The sequence below is a fragment of the Lepisosteus oculatus genome, chromosome 8 (assembly GCF_040954835.1).
Source record: "Lepisosteus oculatus isolate fLepOcu1 chromosome 8, fLepOcu1.hap2, whole genome shotgun sequence".
In the NCBI taxonomy this organism is placed as follows: Eukaryota; Metazoa; Chordata; class Actinopteri; order Semionotiformes; family Lepisosteidae; genus Lepisosteus; species Lepisosteus oculatus.
Window position 1 is genome coordinate 49,623,105 of NC_090703.1, and position 26,979 is coordinate 49,650,083.

At 47.7% G+C, this 26,979-nt stretch overlaps 2 protein-coding genes across 10 annotated transcripts in view; both read right to left on the reverse strand.

Moving 5' to 3' along the window:
• Nucleotides 1–16,393, reverse strand: part of mcf2a (MCF.2 cell line derived transforming sequence a) — a 33,711-nt gene extending 17,318 nt beyond the window's left edge. For 2 of the 5 annotated variants that reach the window (XR_011190290.1, XM_069193721.1), the window contains exons 1-7: nucleotides 15,448–16,391; nucleotides 8,786–8,854; nucleotides 7,296–7,410; nucleotides 5,812–5,902; nucleotides 1,391–1,510; nucleotides 1,127–1,243; nucleotides 422–571 (exon numbers count right to left, since the gene is read on the reverse strand). Coding sequence is in view for 4 of the 5 variants with exons in the window: in XM_069193721.1 (XP_069049822.1) it covers nucleotides 422–571; nucleotides 1,127–1,243; nucleotides 1,391–1,510; nucleotides 5,812–5,902; nucleotides 7,296–7,410; nucleotides 8,786–8,854; nucleotides 15,448–15,592 (807 nt within the window). In the remaining variant the exon portion in view is untranslated. Of the gene's footprint in view, nucleotides 1–421; nucleotides 572–1,126; nucleotides 1,244–1,390; nucleotides 1,511–4,178; nucleotides 4,465–5,811; nucleotides 5,903–7,295; nucleotides 7,411–8,785; nucleotides 8,855–15,447 lie in introns of those variants that run through there. The other 3 variants (XM_069193723.1, XM_069193725.1, XM_069193724.1) reach the window with 3 other exon arrangements.
• Nucleotides 16,394–17,398: 1,005 nt separating this feature from the next.
• Nucleotides 17,399–26,979, reverse strand: part of atp11c (ATPase phospholipid transporting 11C) — a 45,593-nt gene continuing 36,012 nt past the window's right edge. The window contains exons 25-30 of one of the 5 annotated variants that reach the window (XM_069193729.1): nucleotides 26,509–26,644; nucleotides 25,929–25,994; nucleotides 25,357–25,460; nucleotides 24,903–25,059; nucleotides 24,096–24,186; nucleotides 17,399–20,267 (exon numbers count right to left, since the gene is read on the reverse strand). In XM_069193729.1, coding sequence (XP_069049830.1) covers nucleotides 24,097–24,186; nucleotides 24,903–25,059; nucleotides 25,357–25,460; nucleotides 25,929–25,994; nucleotides 26,509–26,644 — 553 coding nt within the window. In that variant the 3' untranslated portion in view covers nucleotides 17,399–20,267; nucleotide 24,096. Of the gene's footprint in view, nucleotides 20,268–21,733; nucleotides 21,843–24,095; nucleotides 24,187–24,902; nucleotides 25,063–25,356; nucleotides 25,461–25,928; nucleotides 25,995–26,508; nucleotides 26,645–26,979 lie in introns of all 5 variants that reach the window. The other 4 variants (XM_069193726.1, XM_069193728.1, XM_069193727.1 and 1 more) reach the window with 4 other exon arrangements.

Sequence of the window (26,979 nt, forward strand, 5' to 3'; positions counted from 1 at the left end):
GAAGCACTGAACAGCACAGAACCACAAAAGCATCATCTTAGGCACTGTTTTCACTCTGCTTCGACATATTTGCTTTATCGCGTCTTCCCATAGTTTGTATCCTGCTTTACCACAGGTCCGTGTACTCCACCAGTACACTGGTTTTACCACCATGAGCATAAACCCCACTCTCCCACCAGCATCCTGCTTCTACACAAACAATAAGTGCCCACAGGGAGGCTATGTCGAAAGATGTAGAAAATCCATGGTCTCGCTGTGTGAAACCCTCTTTATTCTTATTAGACTCCTGAAACATTTTGAAATTTCAAATCCTGGTTCTGGCCCAATTGCAACGCTGTGCACCTAAAGGTCTATGCTATAAATTACGTTCTCTATTCTGATTCTTGGCATTTAATTCCAGGGCGGTGTGCTGTGGTCATACCTTCAGCTGCCTGTACTTAGCCGTGTGAGACATCAGGAGGAACTCTGTGGCGGTCACCTCTTTGGGCAGCTCTGTCTCGGCCAGCTCTGTTCCAAAGGCCTGCAGCATCTGGGCGATCTCTTTCACGGTCACCGCAAAACTCTCGATGCCCTGCAGGGGGAGCCACAGAGACAGGAGTTTCACAGGTCCCCTCGGCTGACATCTTCGGCGACTTCTGCAGGCTATCAATCAGGGCTTGGCGGGACTGAAGGGGATTTTTTATATATCCTCCCAGCGCAAAAGGCAGGGGTACAGATTTAAGCTTGGCAGAGGGCTTTTCTATGATAAAAACCTGACATTTAAGGCTCCTAAAATGTAACATAACACAATATACTGAAACTTCGTGATTCATAGTCTCCTAGCAACTGCAACATGCAGGGACATGGGGGTGAGACTGTAAGCACCAATAGAGGAGGAAACTTATATAATAATAATAATCGTGGGGGCTAAGTAGGCCAGTTTATTAAAGAAGCCATCTGCAGGCAGGAACAGGCCTGTGCATCTCGGACAATAAGCGTGATATTATTGTTGAGCATGTAAAATAGAAACGGTGTGAGGAACCGTGGGGCACAATGAAAAGTATTCATTTCAAGAGGAAAGCAGCATCAGTTGAAGAGCTGTGTGTCGGTGCTGCCCCCTACAAGAGAAGAGCCGCGCGAGAGGTACCGAGCGCAGGAGGATCCAGTCGCTGTGGCAGTACTCCAGTGTGCCGCCTAAGTCCTGGGTCAGCTGGTTCTCGTCGATGTAGTGCAGCAGGTCTGTGACAGAGCTCAGCATCACCACCTGAGAAAGAGAGACAAACAGAGCAACAGGAACGCAGAGGGGGCAAGACACAGGAGACTACCCCAGAGGACAATCACACTTCACTGGCTGGGAGGGGTACATCCCACTAAACCGAGGGTGCTGGATTCCAGGAAAGTCTGCTCTTACCGGCATTTTGTGCATGAAGTCCTCCTGGCTGAAGCGGAAGCCGATGTCGGTGACGGTGCGCTGGAAGAAGCTGGTTGGCCGCAGCACCAGCACCAGGTGGAGGTTCCCTGGGAAGGAGGCCTGAGGGGAGCAGGGAGGCCACAGATTGCGTTACACACCAGCCCCACCCACGGCCACGCCCACTCGGCACCTACACCTTACGCGCCAGCCACAGCCATGGACCCGCCCACCCCCGCGGCCACACCCACGGACACGCCCACTCAGCACCTACACCTTACACGCCACCCACAGCCATGGACCCGCCCACCCCCGCGGCCACACCCACGGACACGCCCACGGCACACCCACGCCCGTCGGTTGGTCACAACCCACTGCCACGCTCACCCACCAGCCACACCTGCTTTTGCACCCACTGTTGCACCCACTCGCCAGCCACACACTGTCACAGCCACTTACCATCCACACCTTCTCACCAGTTACACTCACTCCGCAGCCACACCCACTCCACAACCACACCCACATAGTAGCCACACACAGGCTACACCCACTGGCACGCCCTCTTAGTTTTTAGGAAGGTCAGGATTCAACCCTGATCACAAATCGGACTGACGCTCTGCATGTGGAGAGATGCTACACTGCCCTCCAGCAGGCTTGTACTCAGCACCTCTGGTGTGAACTGAAGACACGCCACTGCAGTCTCTTTCAGGCACATGCAGATTAAGCACGGTGTGCTTTGGCTGAAACTGCAGAGGCAGCTCTGCCCTACTCTCTTCTGCAGATATAGAGCATGAACAAGGTCCCTCTGCCTCTGAATGCAGGACCTGCTCCTTACATTCTTGCATGATATAGAGAGAAAAAACAGACTCTGCCTGGTCCCCTGCAACCTAAACCCGGAACAGATTACATTTGGCTCGCTATGCACCTCCAGATTCCACAAATGTTGATTTCCTCAACAGGCATTTGAATATACAAGGACAAAGAAGACACAGATAATACTTCCTATCGCTTTTTGACAAATGAAATTCCATCTGTACTCATTACAATCTGTGGGGAAATTGTCCCCGATGTCAGTTGAACAAGCAGTCACGAAATACAGTATACTCTTTGTTTAGCATTTTCAAATTCAGGATAAAATGCACACATTTCACATCCACAGCTACTCGCTCATAAAATTGGGCCGTGAAGATTTTTTTTCCCTTTTGCTTTTTTGCCTCTTCTCAGCTGCATTAACCTAGGGAATTCTGGGTCATTTACCATTCTGTCTGTGGTGAGAACCACAGTTCACCCTTTTGTACAGTATACTGCGGATTGGGGGACATGGGGCTGAAACAGCCAGGATCTTTTGAAACGCTACGACGACACGGAACCCAACACCTTTCTCGCATCTTATGAAAATCTCACACCACCAGCTTTACCAAGTACCCCTGCTCTGAGCTAAGGGGTGCGAGTACATTACAGATTCTAGACACTGCAATTATAAAAGTCAGTATGCAGAGCTGGGGAAAACGACTGCATAGCTTTGAGCCAGAGGGCCGAGACAGCTCTCTGTCCGTGGCTGTTCGAGTAAAGTATCCCATTTCAGTCTTGACTGTCGTTATTAGGGAGTTCTGTCAGCTTGGCGGAGTTAACAACGTGACTGGCATCTCCCCGGTGGCAAAGCCTGTCAATCTTTTTCACACTTGCTCAGCACTCAGCCCCGCAATTCATTGACTCTTCACACGGCGGGGCGGAGATGCTCACAGCTGTGCAGGTGCCTGTGGGAGGGGCAGTAAATCAGACTACTGCCCGGAGCCCTTTGTAGGACATCAGAGAAGCCGGCGTCTCAAAAACTATAAACATATCTCATCTCCCTCACGTGTTTGATTCGGTTTCATCTTTCAACAGCGGAAAAAAAATATTTTGGTCGCAAGCGCTTCGGTGCTGTGCGGATACGAGGCTGCGTGTGACAGGAGGGAGGGATTCGGAGTTCATATCCCCCTGCGCGAAAACGCAAGCAAAAGAGATAAAATCCAGAAGAAGATGTATGCGTTTTAATGTAGGTGACAAATATTTTCGAGATACTCCTTCCTAAAAAACTATAAAAACTTTATACTGTCGGATTAAAAAACGATTATTACATACAGTACTTTTAAGCACAGGTCATGTTTTCTCTTGAAAATAATTGCCTTGTCAGTTACTAATTTTGTTTATAAGTGATTGTTTTCTATACATCTCTCCTCCGCTGCCCTACTTTATTGAAATATGTTGGATAACCACGCAATACGTGTTAATACGCCCATTTTTCACCAAAAACCGTCTTTAGAAGACCCGATCGATTGTCAGGAAGTAAAGAGTTAAACCCAGGACTTGTGGGCGCGTTATTGATCAGGTTTCATTCTGGCATGTGTCAATCATGGTGCATTCGGGACAACCGTCTTAGCGAGAAAAGGAGCCTTTTTGGAAGGTGTTGAACCCAGATAATACAGGCTTATACGCTGACATTGATGTGTCCTGCGGTTATGCGCCAGTATATATTGATGGCACCGAACAAGGTGCTCTGTTTCAGGCCTATCCCGCTAGCGAAAGAAAGAGAAAGGCAAGGTTTATAACATGCTTTGCAGCCTGAAGCTACGGCAGGTACTTATGCACAGCTCCAGCTCCTGTCCGGATCGGATGACTAAGCTATATTCTCTTTGCCCCGCCGCGCAGAGAACGCGACGAGCCCCGGGCTCTGCAGGATTTCCCCCCGCACAAGAACTTGAGCGCCAAGTGCTCCGCTCCAGGATAGTCTGAGAAACGAGCACCTTACCGCGGTTCGCCGCATCCTCGGCATGCCTCGGTGCGGGTTCGCCTCCGCCATCGCAGAGGGTGGTTTCGGGCTTTTGAGGAGGGCGACTTGGGAATGATGTCCTCCCCCCTGCTCTCCCAGCCTCCCCGGTGCCGCCGGTGCCGCGGTGTGACTGCGCTCCGGGACTGGGAGCCGGGGAAGCGGGCAGCCGCAAAGTCGGCGATGCAGCTGCCGCGAGGAGGGTGGCAGCACTGCAGACGCGTCAGCAGGCTCGCGCTCGATTCGATTTTTTTTATTTGTTGAAGTGGCCGCACTAACATCACTGCCCCCACCCACCCACCCCCAAAACACACCGGCACCTCGGTACAGGACACGCTTCTGCAGCTCTGCCGTTGGTAAAACCGCCTTTGGTAACACGGGCAGTTGTGCCGTTTGCACTGGCCTCCTTTTTCCACAAGCTGCAGTTTCAAAGGCAAAATAAATAATTCTGCAGATGTTTCTCTCTCTAGAAAAAAAAAACAACTCTAAAGCATGCTCTTCTTCATGGAATTTTAGATAGTAGTTTTAGAGAAATACTTCAACCACGTTTCATATACCTCACCGGTAAAATATTCTTACTGCATTCAGGCATTAGCGGATAGAAATTAAAAATACGCACAAGACGACTTAATTGAATAAGATGATACTGAAAGTGTAAAATAGTGTCAAGTGGGTTAGTCTGAAATGTATTAAATTGAAAAATCTTAAATCCATAATTACTCTAAATATTTTTAAATTCACCAATGATGATAGCGAAGCAGGTGTAATGAGGGGTTTCAAAGCTGAAGGTTCGCATTTTTTATGGGGTGATTGTTTCCCTGTTACTCGCTGCAGTTATCTAATTGCCAACGCTAATTCGGAGTCGATCGGGTCTGGGGAACAGGAGTCACCCGGCCGGCTCCCGCTCTGTCCACCAGCCGCTGGCCTGACCTTAGGCCATCTGGACTCTGACGCCACGACTCAAGGACACAGGGTCGGCAAAATTACTCCCCAGTGCCAGCGGCTGACTGGTTTTAAAAATCACTTTATCAGCCATACATTTCTTGCATTTGGAATTCGTCTTTTTGCAGATCCCAGCCTGCTCTCCATGAGACACACATACAGGGAGAGAAGCCTGGGGTCAGAGCGCAGGGTCAGCCATTTATGTGTGAACACGGCGCCCCTGGAGCAGTTGGGGTCTTGTTCAGGGGCCCAACGGAGTAGGATTCCTCTGCCGGCCGCGGGACTTGAACCAGCAACCTCCCAGCCACAGGCGCGGATCCTGAGCCACAGAACCACCGCTACGCCCGGGTCCACACTTTGATTGAGACTGCACTACGTCACGCGATTCACAAACCAAGTTCCCTTGACATTTGATTATTATCTCTGGTGAATGTGCAAACAATCAAAATAAATCTGTAACACCCCGAGTGTCTTATCTGGAGATGCTATATTATCATGATAAACTCCAGTATCCTTCCATATCCTTCGGATTAGTTCGCAGTAACGTGTAGCACTAGTTAGACCTCTGACTGGCGCGCTGATACGATTTCGCTCTCTTTAACAAGTATATTTACCGGTGTCTTTTGGGGGCAGGGCTCCAGGACACGGACACACAAGAGTTGAATTGACTCACCGCAATCCTCGCCAGAGCTGTCTTAATAGACATCCAGGTGTCCAATCTGCGGTCCAGAATAATGATAAATTTCACTCCAGGCTGGCGCTTTCTGGAGACAACGTGAAATGAAATAGAGATTTATTTGAAGAGACTCACATAAAAAACTTTAAAATGACAGGAATATTCACACATAAATGCTACACGTTTAAATATATATACTGTATATAAAATGCGTTTTTCTCATTCTAAAATTTAAGGGCAAAAAGGTGTAACAGTGTTTGAATGCTTTGCTTTCAACGGGGCACAGAGGATAAAAGGGTTTACTGGTTGAACTGCAGTATATGAACTGTGCAGACTTCCACTGTCCCTGTTACGTTCCACATCCCTCCTCTAGAGGGCGCCCCTACCCTTTTCTGTTATGTTGAGGTTCTATTATCTCCCCGTGTGTCTTATTGTTTGTATTTTGGTGAAAAGCCTAGCAGCTCCTGGCTCAGCATTGGAAGACGGATGTCTGAATGGCCCGCCTATCCACCAGGCTCAGGAGAAGCCCGAGGGCACGGCCTTATCCCCAGGCGCCCCGAGCATCTGAGTCCGGGGCTCGGAGCGCCTGGTCCCGTTAAGGTTTTAGTTCTGTGTTCCCCTTCCCGGGGATTTTAACTGTCTTTGTCCTGGATGGATCTCCCAGCCTTTGGACAACGGACAGCGCCCTGATTACCCTTCTTGGGCCCGTCTGGGCTTGGCCGCCTCCCCCTGTCTGTCAACCCGTCCTGACCCTGCGGTATCGTCCCCTGATGTCCTTCTCCAGACCCTTCCGGGTCTTTAACTGCGCACTCCGTGGGAGTCAGAACCGGCTCCCGTGACCGACACAGTTACAAGATTCATCTGACTGTCCTTCAAGAGAGAATTGCAAAAGGCACGGGTGTTTTTATAAAATAAATTGTTTATTAATAATCCGTTTTTAATTATCAGATAAATATCGAATTCCTGATTTTTCTATTGCAGGTAGGTAAAAGTCATAAGTTTCTATTCATTGCTAAATCCATTGGACATTGTGTAACTGCATGAAACAGTAGAGGTCTAATTCTGACCTGACTGCTGGTCCTTACAACTGTCTGAGCACTTCAATGCACATATTTTCCTTGTGACAGTCAGAATAATAGTGAACTCTAGCCAGCTGAACAGACTGGCACCTCCTCAGGGTAGCTGAGGACGCATTGTACTGCATCTCTCTGAGTGTTTCTCCCCATGAATGCCTGCACTTTACTGGCACTGAGCTGCCCTAAGCACACAGGCCACTCAGTGCAATACACCTGAGAACACTGCCAGGGCAATGAGCCCAGGTGTGTGTGTGTGTGCAGGTGTGTGCGTCCGTGCGTGTGTGTGTTGGGGGGGGGGTTAATTGAACCTCGTTAGCTCCCTCAAAGAACCTGGTGGAGTTCCATCAGGACTCTGCAGTGCGGTCTGCAGGGATGCTACAAAGTCGGAGAAGGAGGGGTCCGTACCGTGGGGTCAGAGTGAGGTACATCAGAACTTTGGCCAGGGCCTCCTCAGGAATCTCACTGAAAGAGGAGCATTCTGGGAGTGTGATGATCACGCTGGACTCTTCTCCCCGGCCCCCTGGCAAGGAAAAGTGGTCACGGTCAAGGACTCAGCACAGTCTGAAATGCCAGCCCACCGACGTAACCGTGTCAGTGTGACTGTTTTGGCAGAAGCCTTCCCCGGGTGTTCCAGAAGGGTGCGGCAGACAGAGGATATCAGAGCCCATTGTGGTCCAGCTGAGTGAGAACGGGACCCGCCGAACAGCAGCTGTGACATGCTGGTGTGTTCAGGGCTTAGGGTCCAGGGCAGACGTGCCCTGCACTGCTCTTCTGGGGGCTGCAACATGTGAGAAACGAAGCCCTGCCTCAGTGCAGAACCCCCTGATTAATTATTTCTTCTGTGTTACTGTGTTTTCAGTCTTGCTTGAAAACACAAGGCATTGATCAGTGTGCTGACAGAGCACTCTTATGCAGCACATTGGGGGAGATTTTATAGATTCTCATTTGAATTTTCATGAGTATGTAAAACTTGTGCATTAATTAAGCAAGCCACCAGAATAAGTATCAATTCATATGCCCTAGTGCTCACTTCTTAAACTTGTCTTTGACAGCTTCTGCTCCAGACAGCGCCATCATTTGTTCCTTTGTTTTAAACACTTCGACAAGTGTCAGCATACTGTATGTGCATGCATTGACTCCGAGCCAGTGTTAAACATGCTTTCCTTAAAGAGCAGTGAAGAACTTCACAGGCATGTAGCGACTGACCTTTTCTTGAGAGTAAGGGCACATCTGGATCAGACAAAATGGCAGTCCTGTCTGGATCACTTTACCCAGAACTCCCTGGGGAATAAGCTGCCTCTCCCCCCCGTCACCTGAGGAGGTGTAGGACAACAACTGGCCAGGTGACTGTTTAAGAACCAGGAAGCTGGGGCTTTCTGAGCCAGTTAGTTGGAGTGCTATCTGCTGCCTGGAGGACAAAAGACAGGACCTCTGTGTGATCCACTCAACAGGGGGAGAAGGGCTGACGGGAGACCTCGGGATTTTGTAAGTTTTAAGATGGGTCTCAGAGAGAAAAGTCTTCGTGAGACACTGAACTGTTTTGAAGCCAGTAAGCAGTTTAGCAACCTAGTATGATATAAGGGAAGAAGCGGTTAGTCAGCTCAAGTGGAGCTTTGGGTTTGTTTTGGTGTTTGCATGTCATGGCTGCTGCTATTTCCCTCACTGTAAAACAAAGAGCTCTGGTATTTTAACCTTGTGGCCATGTTTAGTGTGTCTGTTGTCCTAGACCTGCCTATGTTAAAATATCTCATATCTGTGTTAAAATCTTGTCAGATAATATCTCATTATCAACAGGTTGTCACTCTGGCCAAACCAGTACCATCCGGAAGCACAGCACTTAGGGCCACAGCTGCTTAAAACAGTCTCCACGCAAAGAGAGACACAAAGTGTCTCACCTGACAGATAGGCAATCTGCTTCTCCAAGTACTCATTGACTTCCTTCAAGGCCATTGGGATCGTTGTCTCTATCACCACAGAAAGAGAAGAAGACGAGTTAGAAATGAATTGCTTTTTGGTAAAAGATCTCTGGTGAGAGAGAGTTCTGATAACGTCTCTCCTTGGGGCTATTTTTCTCTATCATAATTACAATGCATGCAAAATATCTCTTATATGCAGCATGTGTGGTTTGAGATGATCTAATTAACATCAATGTGGCAATCAATGGTTGAGAAGAATATTAATATTACAAAGATAAGTAAAAAATTCCCAGGGGTTTTCATAGTTTTATGCATGATAAGCCTGATAATTTAAAATAGCCCCTCTAAAGCTGTATGCTGCCCCTGCGCAGCCCGTTCTGTCAGCTCTCAGCTCAGAGACAATGCCACCCAGTGGTGATGTGTGGCATTGACATCCACACTGGCAGGGATCAATTTTTCATGAACCAGCAAATGAAACAAACAGGAAAGCGCAAGTGGAAGTATCAACTGTTTTTAAACACTTAAAAGCATGTTTACTAATAGTGCAGTGTAAAACTAACGTGTCATGATTGCAGGGTGCTGTGGAAAAAGGGAGGAGCAAACCCTCAGAGATCAAGTCTTTCTCTCTCAGTTACACTCCTACAGCAGAGTAGGATATACCTGCACAGTGTGCGCACCAGATTCTGGAGATATCTGCACAGTGTGTGCACCAGATTCTGGAGATACCTGCACAGTGTGCGCACCAGATTCTAGAGATATCTGCACAGTGTGTGCACCAGATTCTGGAGATACCTGCACAGTGTGTGCACCAGGTTTTGGAGATACCTGCACAGTGTGCGCACCAGATTCTGGAGATATCTGCACAGTGTGTGCACCAGGTTCTGGAGATATCTGAACATTGTGTGCACCAGATTCTGTTAGGTCTGCGGTCCTCTTCTCCAACATCCACGTTGTCCAGCCAAGGCTGAACTTTGGCCAGCTGTAAGTAGGAGGCTCTGGCTTATGCTCAACTCGATGATCCTGCTCTCCTTTCTTACCAGAGACGAGCAACACAGTAAACATCACATTGGAAGGGCAGAGTCAGGCCTGTTTACATAGTTTAGTTAAGGAACTTGGGCAGGACAGTGATGCAGCAGTTAACATTGTTTGGGTTCCATTTCTGTGCTGCTGTCTTGTGGAGTATGTTCTCCCCAGGTTTGTGTGCATTTCCTCTGGCTGCACCAATTTCCTCCTACACTCCAAAGACATGCTGGCAGGCTAACTGGCCCTGAAGTGTGTGTGTCTGTGTCTGCCTACACTCTGATGGACTGGTGTCCCATCCAGTGTGTGCCTGTGTCTGCCTACACTCTGATGGACTGGTGTCCCATCCAGTGTGTGTCTGTGTCTGCCTACACTCTGATGGACTGGTGTCCTATCCAGTGTGTGTCTGTGTCTCCCTGCCCTGTGATGGACTGGTGTCCCATCCAGTGTGTGTCTGTGTCTCCCACCTTGTGCCTGCTGTTCGCCGGGATAGGCTCTGTCTGCCCTGCAGGCCTGAATTGGAAGAAACATTTAGAAAATGGATGGATGGAGTTAGGGAGCTGGGCTGAATTCCCTAAACCCATTTCCTTCTTGTTCAAATGACCACAGTTATGTGTAGGCAAAAGCTCCTCTTGGATAATCCTGGAGCAGCTAAATTCCTTTTCAAAATCCATCCCTGAGAATCCACACAGTATTATCCCCACTAGTATTTACAAGGTCAGTGCATGCTTCCAGAAGAAATGGGGTCTTTTGGATTTTAATGGCCATGGATGCCATGAAGGTGCAAATGTACAGAAACCCAGCTGCTTCATGGTTTGTTTGCCATGAACAGTGATCAGTTATGAAGAATGCAGTCCTTTTTGATGAATAAATAATGCACATTAAAAATAAATAGAACCTCAGACAGAAAAAAAGCCACGTGTGCCTGGAGTTCCTTTACATTGCTGTAAGAGAGTATGGCAGCCTGTCATTATATAGTTAATGAACTCTGTCTTTCAACTGCCATGGATGTAAATGTTTAATGAATGAACCTTACACCCCCCACTGAGATCGCACTGACTCTCAAAGGGGCAGAGCATACCTTTCAGTACAGTACATTCTGGGGCAGTACAGACCTTCTACCTAATTACCAAATTCATGTGTGGGCTTAACCGGACCAATGCAGTCACTCTTCAGAGACATTCAGCGGGAGTATCACTTCACAGAGATGTTGGAAGGGGAAAAGGTCACTCTGGGGCCTCCTGTATAACACCTCTTACATTTTCAAGCCCATCCAGTTACCCAGGATGGACCCCTGGCAGAATAGGGGTTAAACACATGGCTGAACATGTGACTTTCCAGGGCCCAGTCAATAAGGCAATTAGCAATGCAAACTGTAAATCAGATTTTTTGTTTGGTAAGCTCTTAGTGATCTTTTTTCCTTCTCTCTCACTACATCCAAAAGGCAACAATCGTGCAACATGCTTTTCTGTTTTGATTGGTATCTCAGAGTGAATCATGCTCCATTGTCATTTCTTTAAAGCTGTATAAGCAAAACCAGAGAAGAATTCATAACACGAATGAAAACTACCTAGCCTTCTGCTTGATTTAAAGGCGAATATCATTAAAAAACTGGAATGAACCTAACTTTATTTTAGTGTTTTCATACTGTCAAGAGACATCGGAGTGTGCCCCTGTCCTGTTGTCACAAACACAGACCCAAAGCCAGCCACACAGCAAACTGGGCATCACATTCACTGTTTGTTCAGATGCTGAGGATATATTCTTTTATTTTATGACATAGTACGACTAGCAGATAAAATACAAAAATGATAGGAGAAGCACTGATGCTTCTGTCCTCCATGTTAACTGACTGTGATGATTATTAACAAATAAAAGATTGATTGATTGGCTGATGTCAGTTTTCTATGCAGGTTGACTCACCTCGTGTGCCTGCTGTCCAGCTGAGCAGCTGTGCTTGAGGTTTAGTGGGGCACAGGAGGCACACAGATGGTGGGTAACTGTGTCCAGGGCACAGAAATTGGACAGAAAAGCAGGACATTTAGGCCGAGCTCCCCTCCTGTACCGTACCCTGGTGTTTTTTTGGAGGTCCAGTGTCCTTATATGCCCCATCCCCCAGATTGTCCAGTGTTTTAGGAGGGTTTTGATTTATCCTGCTCAATGGAAAGGGATAGACGTGTTGCAGAACAAGGCCTGAGCCACTAAGGAGGTTAATTTTAATGCTCTTAGTCTTAAAAGGTTAAGCACATTTCTTTGTCCTACTGTACATCAATGTGTTGTAGGAGTTTCAGAGTTTTAAGCAATAGTAGTGATGGAGAAAGGAAAAGAGAAAGTATATAATGAAGCAAGGTATCATACAGCTCGTGTGACCTTTCATTAGTATTACATCCACTTGCCTGTGTTTTACAGATTACAACACATTATTTTTAAAGCTAATCCCCAGCAGTGTTCAAAGGCACAGAAACACTTCCTCCATGACCTCTGCTGTCCAGACACTGCTGTCAAAGGTCAAACACCCCATCTCTGAACACAGCTTCACACGAGCTGTACATTACGGCACGATCGCTATTCTGAGTTCTGGTAATCTGGGGCCATGCAGTGTAGGTGGTAAGGCATTGGACACATAACCGATGGGTTGTGGGTTCGAGTCTTCACCGCAGACACTGCTAATTTACTGTGAGTGAGGAAGCCTACCCCAGTGGCTCCAAATGGGGCTGGCATTGCCAGGATCAGCCCTGCAATCCAGCAGGAATCAGGAGCTCTCCGTGTGCTTGACGCCATGGAAACCAGGGAAATCTCAGGCCCTATTGGCTGCTGTGGCTTGAATATACTGTACTAATTACCTACTTACCTCCTGTAGACTAAAATACACTAAAATATCCTCCACTGTCCTCAACTGACCAGATCGGCCTCAGTGCATCAGAACACTCTCACCCGTGAGCAACGACTTGATATAACTTTTTTGCAGCTTTTCAGAGCGAACGAAAGAAAGAGATGGCAATCTGTGCAGTATATGAAAACACAACAACATTTGATAAAAGAGACACGCTCACATTACTCGGGCAGGCAATGGGACCCATGTATCAAAAGACGGCTAAACCTTCCCAGCTTTCAAAAACCCTATGTAAATTTGTCCCACAAGACGTTGTTTCACAGACTCCAGCCTTTCCTCAGAGATTATAATTTGGCATTCACGTGTAACTAATAGATATCTCTATGCATTTTTATTGATATTTATTGATAAATGTCAGTCCTGCAAGTTTAGACATGACTTTTTTGCAGTTCCTGAAACTCTTCAGTGTGCTGTTACGATAGACTTGCTGACCCCTTGCACATTCTGCCCATGTTCATTTTATTATGTTCATGAATTTTCATTTCTTCTGTGGAGGTCAGACGTTTAGTGTTGTACCAAATGTACACAGGTATCACTTTATATTTTATAAAAGGCTTTAGATACTTGCTCTGCTTTACATACATTTCTGAGATCTTGATAAACTTTCATCATCAAATGAGTTGTTCATTTAATATGGCAAACACTTTTGCTTAATTTTGCTTTAGTAAGAGCCTGTTTCTTTAAATCAAGCAGTAACACCTCTATTTGTAAGTGCAAAAATTCATTTCAGCACGTGAGACAGATACAGCACGTGAAGTTAATGGTCATTTTGTGACTGTGATTACAGGATCGTGTGCGTGACAGAAATTCATTAAAGAACAATTTTTGCTTCACATGGATTTAAGCCTGCTCATGACATTTTAATTCGTGAATAGTTCTTGCAAGTTTTTAAAACTTGCTTTCTACGTTCATGAACATTTCAAGCATGATCTAAACTGTATGAATGGTCACAAAAAGTTATTTATATTTTCTTAAGTGCAGATGTGCTTGTGGAATAGTGACTGTGTGTCACAAATAATGAAAACAAGAACTGAAAATCAGAAGAAGCACAAATAAATGCAATTTCTGTTTACACAGCCGGTGGATCATTCAAGTGCCTGTTTTCAGGGTGTTGTCCTTCTGCTTTGTGCTTTGCTAGCACTACAAACACCTATCCAAATTTGTAAAGGGACAAGAGAAAGTTGCAAATCTTGGACTTCTTAGTGTATTGGTAAAGGCAAGGCTGTGATATAATGTAAGCAGAATCAAAGATTTGCCTTTTGGTCTTTCAGCACCACAACCCACACTGCTGTGTGACAATGCTCATCTTTTCTAAGATACTATTTCCTCTGCCATCCTGTCTCTTGCTGTCTCTTCTGTTGCAGCTGTTTCTCTGCTGTGGAGCCACATGTAGCAGTTTCAAACTTCACCGGCCCTCTTACAGCTACCAGAAGACACCGCTATCCGAGGAGGACAGGGGCTCAGCTAAGGCAGTCTGTCTAGCTGCATGAGCACTCTTACTGAGAAGGTGTGCATGAAGCAGCTAGACGGAGACTGCCTTAGGAGCTTCATGCACACCTTCGCAGTAACGGTGATCATGCAGCTAGGACGTGAATCACAGCCAACATCTCTTTCCCAAGGCTGGGAAAACAACTTTTGCAAACACAGGAACAAGAGATCAGGGTGTGACAGTAAATAGTGCTTAACTAAGTCCAGTGTTTAAACAATTTTATTTTATGTATGTATGAAGTTACATACAGTAGAAGAGACACAATTTTAAGTTTCTTGCAAAGGACAGGAGGTAGAAAAAGGACAGTTAACCATTAAAGTGTGTTACTTTTACTGTATTTACTGTAAGAAGTACTTACTGCACTTCTCTGTAGGACTCCAGTAAGGTTAGCTGGCAGTTGCTAAGCTTAAAAAAGTGAGTTTTTCAAGTGCAGAAAATACAGTTGTGAGGGCTGCACTTCACGAAACCTTCACAGGTAACATGAGATCACAAAAGAACATATCATTGTTCTTCCTCCCCCATCCCTGACAGGCAAAATCAGGCCCAGCCGGGAGCAGCATGACTGGATTGTATTACACACCCGTCATTAAACCACCGAGAACTGTCTCCTGATGCAAAAATAGAATGAGCTGCAGCCCTTGGGCCAATGTCCCTTTAAATCGAACATTACAAGGTGAAGATGGAGGCACCAAAATAAAACCACAGAGATCCACGAGAGCACAGTCATATCAAACTCAGCAAGCTCGTTTTCATGAAAGTTTACTCTGTTTACCTTTCACTAAATCCAGCTGTCTTCTGCTGCCTCAGTTCGATTAGTAACATTAGTGAGGCCACTTCGAGGAGACACTGCTGGAGAGACACTGTCCCAGCGTGCCAAGACTCTCTGCATGGGGATCATTCAAAACATGCCAAGCTGACACCTCACTGGTGCAGCAGAGCTTCTGTTATTGTTCGTCACACAGATGAGATAAATCTCATGGGGGAAAAAAAGGGTGAAAGCTTTCTTAAGGCTCCCGAGGTGGATGAAACTATTAGCAATCTCTCTAATCCTAAACATTGCTGAAGTGAGCTCTGCTTTTCTGGCATGGCTCTAGACGATCCTGGGAAACAGGGCACTAGGGCTGTGCTGCAGAGTGCACAAGTTTTGCAGCAATGCAGTCTGAAACTGGCTGGGGCATCGAGATCCCCCGCCCGGAGCTGGCTGGCAGATTTCAGACCGTTAGTAAGGGAGGTACTCACTCTGCAGTGTGCTCTCCAGCTCCAAGCCGGCCTCCATAAAGCTGTGATAACTTTCCATCTCCCTCTCGGATATCTGCACAGACTCCGCCGATGATGTTCCCATGACCTGACCCGTTTCCCTGGAATTGTGGGAATCAGAATCCATGGATCCTCCAGGTCCCCCAAGAGGGGCGTCGGGTCCGCGTCGCCCTGCCACGTTCACCCCAGCTCCTTCCAAGAAAGGGGGCGCTTTCCAAACAAACCAGCCACTTGAAAGCAATGCCCCTGCATTGGATGCTATTGCACCGACTGCTATCGCGCTTCCGTTAGCGATTTGCTCCTGTTTCGGTCTCCCAGAGGCGGCTGAAGTCACCTTGAGCCATGAGAAGTGTATTAACACGCTGTGGGAGAAAGGGAGAAGTGCGGTCCAGAAAAAAATCAATGAAGAGCTCAAGTTATGTTGCGGCAGCGTGGCTCAGGAGAGATCCATAACCGGCACAGCAGTGCAGAGGGGAATATAACTTTAAAAAATGAAGCAACCGCAAAACAAGGCGAGTGAATAATTCCCCCTCTGAAAGCTTGTGCTCTGCAGTCCCTCTGTGTTTTCTGGCCTCTCTCTCTCCCTGGGTCCCAGTGTGTCGGCCGCGTGCTGCCAGAGGCACTGGCTCCTGAAACTCTGCCAACTTCCTCCCTGGCTTTGCTTTTAATGAGGATGGCAACAGTGACTCCTCCTTCCTCTCGTTGACCGCCCCTCTGCCCCAGGTTCTGCTGCAACTACGGCCGGCAGTGTAGCTTCTCACCAGGAGTCAGTGCAGCCTTGCAACTTGAGAGGACTGGCAGCCAGTCTCGCCCCTCTCTCTCTCTCAGACACACACATCCACACACAAGCGCACGTTTCAGTGAGCCGGTTTGTGAAACAGTGCCGGCTGTCAGCTCGCAAGGTGACCAGTTCAGAAGGACGACCCGGGTATATCCCGGCTCACAGCAGGTGATCCAGATCACCTCGAACCACCCCCCCACCCCAGCAGATCCTCTGATCCTTTATCACAGACAGCTTGACATCTACAGAGGCAGGGCCTTTTTCCAGAGCTCGTTCTCCCCCCCAGCCCAGGCCTGCACTACAGCAAAGAGCCTTGAGCCACGAGGCTCAGCCCTGTGCCCCTCAGAGCTCAGTTTATTTCTTCCTGACTCATTTTTAATTTGTTCTGGTCAGTTTACCGATTTGAGGAGTAAAAGAAGTGTCAATAAAAAATATCCCAGTCAGAAATACTTTACGTTTTGAAGTAGTCTCTTTTTAGTTGTCAATAAAATTGCTTCATTCAGTGTTAACAGACCCGTTTGACAGTGACAATCCTGTAATATGTTGAGTCAATTCACAATTTGTTTTGTCTTATTATTCATTTGTATTGTGATATGGGGAATATATTTGAATCTCCATCAATTCTTCCTGCATTAAAAAAATCAAATGTAAAAGTACATGTGGGAGATTCCAGCAGAGCACAACAAAAAACAGCCAAGGTCAAGCTTAATGAAAAGCATTGGAGCCACAGCTGGTGAGCCAACTACATCAGAGTCGCCCGAGGAAGACTGAACCTGCTGTCAGGCGTGACGAACTCACCTGGTGAGCCACTCTGACCCTCTCACACAGTTTCGCTTGGTCGCGGTCTTGTGACCTTTACCGATGAAGCCCTCTTTCACCCTGCGCCCAGCACAAACTGAGGCACACTGTCCCCCAACCCTGGGCAGCCCTGGGCAGCTCAGGCTGGCTGGACTTGGTTCAAGTCTTCCTCAGGACAAGGCCGGGGGCCAGCAGAGGAGCAAGGTGTATCTAGGAGGGGTATCTAAATTAAGGCAAACGCCATTCAAACCAACACGGATCAGACCAGAGAAGCAAAACTGAACAGGATGATAAAATGAACCCGGATCAACAGGAGATAAACAGAATGCAAAACAAAAGAGAGAGACTCAAGCCTTTCACTGTATTGTTTTTTTATTACTGAAAGGCTTTCCAGGTTGGATGCGCTGAAGAGACTCGCAGTGAGAGGCCGTCCGAAGGCGACTCCTGCATCCCCATGCGTCTCCGAACGGGTCGCGCTGGCGAGAACGAGAACGTGCACCTCGAGGAGACTCGCCCGTGACGGCATCGCGAAACCCCACCCCACCCCCCGCACAATTAAAAACACATGCTCTTCACATTCAGAGCACTTCGGAGTTCCATTTTATCTGCTTTTTTTTTTTTTTACAAAACATCACTGGAAAAAAAGGCTGCATTAAAAATACAAGTAAATCCCGTGGATCTTTTCATCAGGCAAAGGTGATGCCAGAGCATGTTGAACGCTCTTAAAAATCATACTCGGCACGCACTCGTTACCACACCGCAGGTGCCCTGCTCTGGAGTGACCAGCCTGTCGGAGACGCGTGTCCAGGTCCAGCCGGGCCAGGGAAGAAAGCACAATCCCCCTCCCTTCCTTTACAGCCTTCGGGCGCGGTCAATAAAAACTGCCCTGTTTCCCCACTCGATCAGAACCTGAAGTTCCACATGTGCAAAGACCAGTCGTAGCATCGAGATCAAATCCCTTTTTGCTCCTGGAACCACTGCCCGAGCATCATTTTAATCCTCGGAAAGAAACCCCTTCAACCACCCCCTCCCCCAAGATGTGATTTGTTCCAATTACAAAAGATGTTCCTGACACCTTTGGCTACGACGGCTCCAATACTGCGGCTTTAGGGATGACCTTTTTAAATGGCACTACTTTAAAGCAAGTAGTACTCCCTGGCCTGTTTTCTTTAGTGTCTAATTCTCCTGTATCGTGCTCATCTCTACGCTGAGGAGCAGAGTCTTGCAGCTCATGCCCCGCCTTAAATACATTATTCATAAGCATCCCTTGTGCCAGCCTATCACAGCGGAGCAGGGCGGGGTTTAAAGGGCAGTGCGGGTGTGGTCAGAGCATTCCCACTGGTGAACTGGTAAAGGAATCCGGGTGCAGGCTGATCAATCCATATTGATAAAAAATAAAATAAAACAACATCAACGGTCATAAAAAATAGTTCAACATTACACATGTCAATAAATACGTGAATAATTAAGAAGACTATGCACAAGTAAAGACAATCATTCCCTAGGGTGTGAAGTGATGCAGGAAGCTCTGTACAGAGATGGAATGTATGAAACCACAGAACAAAGCTAACGAGGCCCCAGCTCGTGCCGCCTGAGGCACTGTCCACAGGACCAAGGACAGCCTGAGGGCTGCCCGCGGAGAGGCACATGCCTACGCAGTGGCCCTCCCACGAGCCTTTGGGGTGGCCCCTGGGGAAACTCCGCCACCGACAGGGCGCACCCCAGTGTCTGCTGGAGCCCCGTGCCAGCGCCCTGGTACCGAGCGACCCGGAGCCCCACTGGACAGAGATGACCTCCAGAACCACAGGCTTCACAAGGCAAAATGAGAACACAGCCGAAGGATGAAGTCTCCCCGTTCATCACGCCACGCAGGACACAGGTTAAAAAGCCATGGACTCGTCCTCTCACTCACTCACTCGACATCCTGTCCCACATTCACACCGTCTCCTCACCTGCCCTATTCTTTTCTCGGGGGCTCAGATCTCTCCCCTGCAGTCCGGGCATCGGGCTCATACACAAGTCTGAGACACACGGAGAGCCAGTCTGCTACCCTGTCAGGACAGGAGACCCGGCCTGAAACGGCACTGGCTCTCTGAGCAGCGAGAAAGAAGAGTCGGGGGGATTCAGGTCACGGCCCTAGACCCAGAGGAGACCCCGACTGCCCCGCACCAGAAAAGAGGAAGGCACCTCGCACCACAAGGGCAATGGCCCCCCGAACACCCTTTCACCCTCTGCATCACTCCCGTCGATCTCGGACCCCCGCAGAACCCCGCACGTGCCGTTCGAGTCCGGGAGGGGAGGGCGAGTACAGGCTGAAATGGAGTTCGTCGGGTCGATGCACACACACACACGCGCACACACTTTCTCACTCTCCTGTACAGCTCATGCAGTGTGTTGTGCCATTGGCTTCGGGTCACAGAAGGCAGAACGGAATCGGCGTTGAGGACTGCCCACTCCACCGAGCCACAGCAGCTGTGCCGGCCTCCACCCAGGAGGAACGGGAGGATCGTGCTCCCTCAGGCACCGCTTCGTACCCAGAACAGAGCAACCCGGCAGGAAACCGGGACCCCAGTCACCTCTTCCCCAGCTAACGGTGTGGTTTGCGCCAGTGACAATCATCGCCTTAGAAATTTAGTAAAAAAAATCCTCCTGCAGCTAAAGCAAAACTTAGCATCTGCTGGGATTCCTGCCATGCATTTCTAGTCCAGGAGAACTCTGGGAATGGAGGACGATAACCTATAAAACCTTTGCAGCACAACATGAAGCTGCTCACAGCGCTGTAGGCCGGGCCCATCAGCTCAGCTCTTATTGCATTAGATCTTCAGAAAAACCCCTTCCGCCCCTCTATTCAAACAAAGGACAGAGGTCATTATGAACAGTGGTGGTAAAGTTTTCAGCAAACATCCAAATGAAACCACACTGCTATCCAGGTACCAGCTAGGATCTCTCTGGTGGTGGTGAAGTGGTGAGTGTGGCTCCTTTCACTCAATTCCTGACTCAGTGTTGGTGAGTAATGTTGCATCGCTGAGAGGAGCACATTGGAAATGCGATCCCAGGGGCACAGCCCCAGGTGGCACAGAGAGACAGTGCCACAGCACAGCTCAACAGCAGGAAGACGACATGGGCGCCGGGTGGGCAGACGTCCTGTCCAGTGTCCAGGTGGAACAGCCTCTCAGTTCTGCTCCGGCAGGTGCTTGTAGGACAGGGGCACGACAGCGCACACCTGCGGAGAACACACAGAGCTGTCAACTGCGTACCCAGCCCACGCCAGCCGGTCTGCAATCCGGATGAGACAGCAGGAGGAGGTTCAGTGCATTCCACATTGCGAAACAATAAATGCTTGTACTGAGAAACGGGCCAAAGTAGGAAAAATCACAAGGTCTCTACTGTATTTTTGCCCTGAGCCAAGATCCATAGCTACTCCTTGCCAATGAATATCCTATAAAAAACTAACATCAGCCCTCATCTTTTTTAAAACAATAACGATCTTTACAGCATAAATATGCAAGACAATGTTGTTTATTCTATTTGTAACAGGGCCGTCACTTAAAGCACTCTCAGGAAGGTTTGCAGTTCTGAGACAACCAAACGATTTAAGCCTTGTGATTTCTTTTACTTTCACCTGCCCCCGAGTGTGATCACAGCCAATCAGCATTCCCAAAGTCTTGATTAGTCACAGGCTACACTACTGTCCAAACGTCACGTGCACAGCATTCCACAGCAGCCCAGGAACAAAGTGCACACAACACGCATGCAGTGAGTAAGGCCCCAGACTGTGAAAGCTTAAAGGTGCAACACTTGCAAAGCCCAAGTGTGCCTGATTAGACACTCCACTATTCGGTCAGAAACCACCGTTAAAAAATAAACCCGTTCTGAGAAAAGAGTGACATTGCACCTTTACACCTGATCATTTGCGCACACATACACTCTCACAGCACAATGAACAAAACCAAATAAGACTGATTAAAGACAATCCCACACCAGCACATCTCTTGAGTTGATTTTAAGAAAAGAACTTGGTGAGTAAAGAAAATCGAATGACAGGATATGCAAGGGCACAAAACATTCAGATTCCTACTGTAAACGTTGAGCCTGAGGCAAGATGGTTTTGGCTGGCTGACCAGGCTGGGAGAACCCAGCAATGGCCTTTGGTTTTGGACTGTGCAGAGGACGGTACTCCAGCCATGCACTAGAAGGTCTGAATACCATCTGAGCAGAACAGCTCATGAATAGTTACGAAAACAGAGACAATTGGTTGGTATCACTGGAGTCCCCTTTTGGTTATATTATTCATGAGCTTGCATGACTGCAAATTCCCACCTAGCATTGTATGAAACTGTTCCCCAGTTGAAGAAATCCAGATGATGCTATTGAACAGTTCATTCACTGTCTGAACAAATACTCCGCTTTACTCCAAAACAGGATTGGATAACCACCATCTTGTTCATAGATCAGTCAGATATGACATATGCAGTTTAATTAAACATCTGCAATGGAGTGAACTGGGGAAGGGTGTGTGATGCATGGTTTTGTTGGACTTATTCACAGAGCTGCTCACAACTAGAGTGCCCGATGGCTAAAATAACAATCTGTGTTACCCTCTTCGCCGTTTTGTGCCCCAGCAGATGCCAGGTCAATCTATTCTGATTGGTCAGAGCCACAGTCCCGCAAACTGCAGGGATCTGGTACCTGTTTAAAGCACAGTATTGGACTCATCTGAAAAGGTTCTCAAAAGCAGGGGCCGGGCTGCAGATCGGGGAGACAGGACGCCCCCTGCATTCGACTGACCAGGCTTCTTCTGAAATGGTGAGGCAAGAGACATTTAGACACAGACAAGCGCTGCGCTTAGACTGCTGTGCACACACAATGCGCCGACACAGAGACACAGCCCGAGCCTCCCCAGCCAAACTCCACTCCGACACACTCCCTTACCAACTCCACATGCCTACAAAGCTCACCTTGTTTTTCACACCAAATGAAGTCTGCACAACATTCACTTCTGCCTGCAAATGCACTGTGTAGATACCTAGTGTCTTAGAGTACAAAAAATGTGTATGACTTGCCTGACATCTGATATTAACATTGTTATAACACTAATTATATTAGTTGGAGAATGAACAATAGGACAATAAGTCACATGAACTTGTTTTACAGTTGTTTTCAATGTCTCCCTGGGGATTGTCAATGGTAATAAGCCTGCAATCTACACTGTTAATACAGTGCATCCTTTGTCATCTATATAACACTTATATTATTACTGTAGTTGCCTCTGGTGAAAAAAATAACTAACAAACAAAATGCATGTAAAATGTATTGCTGCTCAGCATGCAATTCAGATATACAATGGGCCTTAGACCACAATGGAATAAGTTATATTTATCAACACAAGACCTATAACAAGACTTAGAAACACAGCATTAGAGGTCAGGTGACACTGTCATTTAAAGGTTAAGAAATATTAGACATCAGGCCTGGACTGTGAAACGCTTTGGCCTTCACAATTCAAAGAGACATCCACTCAAAGACAAGAGCACTGGTTGACTGAACAGAACTGGAAAACCTTAAAGGCTAGAGAGCTCTGCTGCACTACCGCGAGCCCTGTGTCCTCTCACCTGGTGAAAAACTGGGAGCTGTTTTCCACTCTTATTATAAATGACATAAAAGCTTTAGATGAGTAAAACAATCAACGGGTTACTTCACTCAAGACGTCGGGCCATACTGTATAAACACCATGATGAAAATGCAAATCCATTTTAAAATAGTATATATGTAATTAATGAAGTCCTGAACCGTTAATAAGGACCTTAAGAATCAAGGTTCGGCATTGCAGAACATAACCATTACTAGGACCTGGGCTTATGAGCTTGTCAATACATGCAATTAAAACTGATACAGCTGGCAGCTTTAAAGCAAACCAGTGTCTGTGGGATAAGATGAATTCCCCAGTTCTGCAGGCTTGCTACCGAACACACAGACTCATGCTGTACCAGAGGTGACCTCTGATGATGCTGAGGGGCTCAGTATGCAGGCATGCAGGCAGGCAAACCTTCACAGAACCTCAACTTGTGGTGCATTCTCTCATACAGGCATGCAAAGAAAACAAGCACAACAACAGGCTGTGCTGAAATACTGACACGCTCTGCGTCAGAGGACAGAGGAGGGCAGTTTCAGTGTCAAAAAAAGAGTTCACAGAAACTGCTCTGCCGTTCAGTTCCCAGCATTCTGCGAGGTGCCCTGCAGGACCGGAGCAGGATGCACACGATTAATGTACAATGTTTTCATTAGCAATCAGGAAAGGTTTGCTTTGAAACTGCTGCTCTGTCCTCATGTCCCCAAACAGGCTGCTGAGACTGCTCTGCGGCTTCGGGCTGACGTGAGGCGAGATCGAAAAAGTCACCTGGACTCACCATCCCCTTCATCACAGCTTGGGGAGGGTGGTGATTCAGAGACGGTCAGTCCATTCTGGTCAAAAATAGGTCAACATGCAAATACCATGCAAATACCTTCCTGGTTAAGAACAATAAATGACCAGTGCACGTCCTGATTCACACTGGGGGCTTGTGGCAATCTGCACGCAAACCCTTGAGGGTGAGATAAGGGTTCAACTGGGCATTTCCACTGAAAATTTCAGGGGGGTTAAAACTTTGAAATTGTAACGGCAATTTAAACCTGCAGCCCTTACAAAATGCAAAACCAGCCTGATTAGCATTCTCAAACGTTTGCTTTAGCAAATTTTGAATACTGCCTTTAGAAAAAAAAAAGAGGTGGAGTAAATATTAACCCTGGTTGAAACACAGTCAATTCACCCCAACATCTTTTTTCAAGGCAAATCCGTGCAATCCTGGAAAGAGATGACAAGACCCGCGCTCTCGGCTTCCTGATCGCTTTGGTCTAAAGCTCTGCGAGCAGTGCTGTTCCAGCACCGACGTTGCACAGGCAAAAGCGCCACACTGGTAGCTCAATTCCAACACCTGCGGCGCCACTGGGCACGGCAGGGAGCCGGCAGGCAAGACACAGGCACTGACACAACCCAAAGAACGGGCAAGGACACCTCAATCACTCCACGAAAAGCTGTGACTGCTGGTGGTCTGAGACAGCATGAAGATTGTGGAGGTTCCAGAGGAAGGAAGGTGCCGCTTGATCTAATAGAGCACAGGAGGAACACGGGAGAGAGAGAGAGATCAGGGAAGAGAAACAGAGGGAATAGGAAAGGAGGGGGGAAAAGAAACACACAGCTCATAAGCAGTAACAAACAAACAGTCTGACTAGAGGAAGAGAAAAGGGACTGGGCACTGCAGCCCCTTGGCAGAAAAAAGCAGCACAGTCACAGAGACTGGGATTGTCAGAATAATCCACTCATGAATGGCCGCCCCCGACAACTCTGTGGATTTAAAGCAGATTATTGCTCAGAGCTCGCTTGGGAAGGCGGATTAGCTATTCTTCGAGAAAATAACGCGGTGAGTATGATGTTGTGACAGGCCAGCCCTGGGGGGGGGGGAAAAACAACACAGTTTTGCATTCAACACCTCTTTTCCACAGCAGCGAACACAGGGGACCCGCCTTTTGTAGGCAAGAATGCGAGTGAGTTGCGGAGGAGGAGAGGATGTGAAGATGGCAAGCTGTGGTCGGTCTGCACAGAGGGGCGCTGAGCGAGACGATGGGGAGGGGAAGCCAGAGAGATCACAGTGCAGCTGGGCCTTCACAAACGGGCCAGCTGTGGAAAGAGTGCTTGTAGAAGAGCAAGTGGAGCTCGAGGGAACCCACACCCGTCTGAGAACAGGCCCGGGCTCCTCTGAGGCCAGAGGGAGTTTGCCTACACTGGGAGGGGGGGGGGGGCGGCACACTGTGGTGGACGTACCTGGCGTGAAGCTGCGGCCCTGGGCCGGCGAAAGACGACCAGCAGGATGTCCGGCAGCAGGCTGACCACGATGAGCAGGATGATGATCAGCCAGGCCGAGACGGAGCTCAGCAAGTTGGCGAAGACGAAGTACATGCGCTGCTGCTTGAGGAAGGGCCTGCTTGGGAAGAGGGAAGAGACACAGTGCTCTGAAGGAGTCGGATTCCTTTCCACTAAATATCAAACCCCACAGTTGAAACAAACGTTTCAAATCAGAGCTAGCATTACATCCGCTTCCTTATTTCATACTAAACGCATAAAAAAGTGTTTTAACACGGAAATTTCAGCCTTTTTCCTTAGTCCACTCAGAGGTTGTGTTCTCTTAGAGCGACTGCCTATATTTCCAGAAACAACAAAGAACTTTATGTCAGTGCTGCAGTACTGCCTTTGACCCACAGGGTGGCGCCCTGCTCACCATATGATCCCACCCCAGAAGAAGCTGAAGAAGATGTAGAAAGCCAGGGAGCCCCAGATGACAAAATGGTTAATCCAGGTCCAGTGCCGGGTGTCCAAGGCCAGCTGCAAAGACAAGGATGGATGAAGCCACTGACCTGTCATAGTCTTAAGTACATGGTCATTGTCACTTAATTAAAACTGTATTGTCCAGCACAGTAAGCCTTCTCAAAACTAAGGCCACACAAGAGACTGAAAACTGATGGCTTAACTGAAGAGTCCTCCTCCTCAGTGGAGAACAAGCAAAACCTTTATGACCATCAGCAGGAACAGTTCCTGAGTCTAAGCAACCTTGTCACACATTCTCACCTTCCCTGTAAAACCACACAGGACACCGAGGAAGTGAAGGAGACTGCTGGCACTGGGACAAGCGAATGATGTAAAAAGAACATAAATTAAAGTCGATGACTTTCAGTTCAGTTCAGTAAATTGACAAAGCACCACCAACTACAGAAACACTGGCAGGCTTTTACAGTCACCATGTTCTCACTTGCCAAGCTGAAAAAAACACTTAAACGTGCAGTCTTTTCTTACCTTCAGTGTTACAGTGAAGACAAGTACAGTGAACACAATTGTTCCAAAGGTCCAGTTTCCAAACACCTGAAAATAAAGCAGTCACACTGTACTTTTACTGAAAGAAGCCCTGGGTGCGATTATACAGATCAGCCTGATAAACGCATCCTGGAAGAGCCGGTTTAGTTTAATCTTACACTCAAGAGGGTGTTGGCTAGGGGCAAAAACACAAATACTACACTGCACCAGCCGGCTCCAGGTGTGTTATATTCTAGACACAGTAACAACGGGTTTCAAAACATCTGTAGAAAGCCAAGTCAACATGCTGAGCTATAAATTCTAAAAGCAGCTGTGAAAAGAGGTGACACCTAATGATTTTATGCGAGCTCCTGGGTCAGTTAAGGAATTTAAGTATTAAGTGGATCAAAGTCCTACAAAAGCCTTGGTGGTCCAGCAATGACTGAGGATATCGGACAGTAGCCTACAGGTTGTTTCGCTGCTTATGAAGAGAAAGCAAAAAAAAAAAACAGCTTAGACAAGCAAAGACTCCAGAGAGTCCAGCGGTGTGTTTGAGGTGCCCTGTAGATGGGACAGCACTGACCTGCCCATTGTCCTGCAGCGCGGGATTGCTGAAGAGACAGTGTGTGCCGAAAAAGAAGACCAGCCCCTCAAAGGCCCCTAGCAGCGTCCAGTACAGGAAGGGTCCCCAGAGCAGCATGGCATTCTTTGAAATCTCCCTGAGGCAGAGAGGATAGGAACGATGAGAAAAAAGACTGATCAACCAGCTATACAGCACTGGAATGAAAGACAGACACTACCCGCCAACAGTACTATCTACTGCCACAGCACAGGGGCAGTGAAACAGATTCATTCCCTCTAACAACGCGAGATGGAGCTCACATCTTTTCAGGCTGGGCAAAAAAAGAGGGAGAAAGATTAACTACCGTTTCATATGCGGATATATAAATCCTGATAACAACACAGACGTACTGTGAAAAATGCAGATGTGTGCATGTCCTCATCCCACTATTTAATTTTCAAGGAATTCCTGACACATCCAACCTAGAAAACA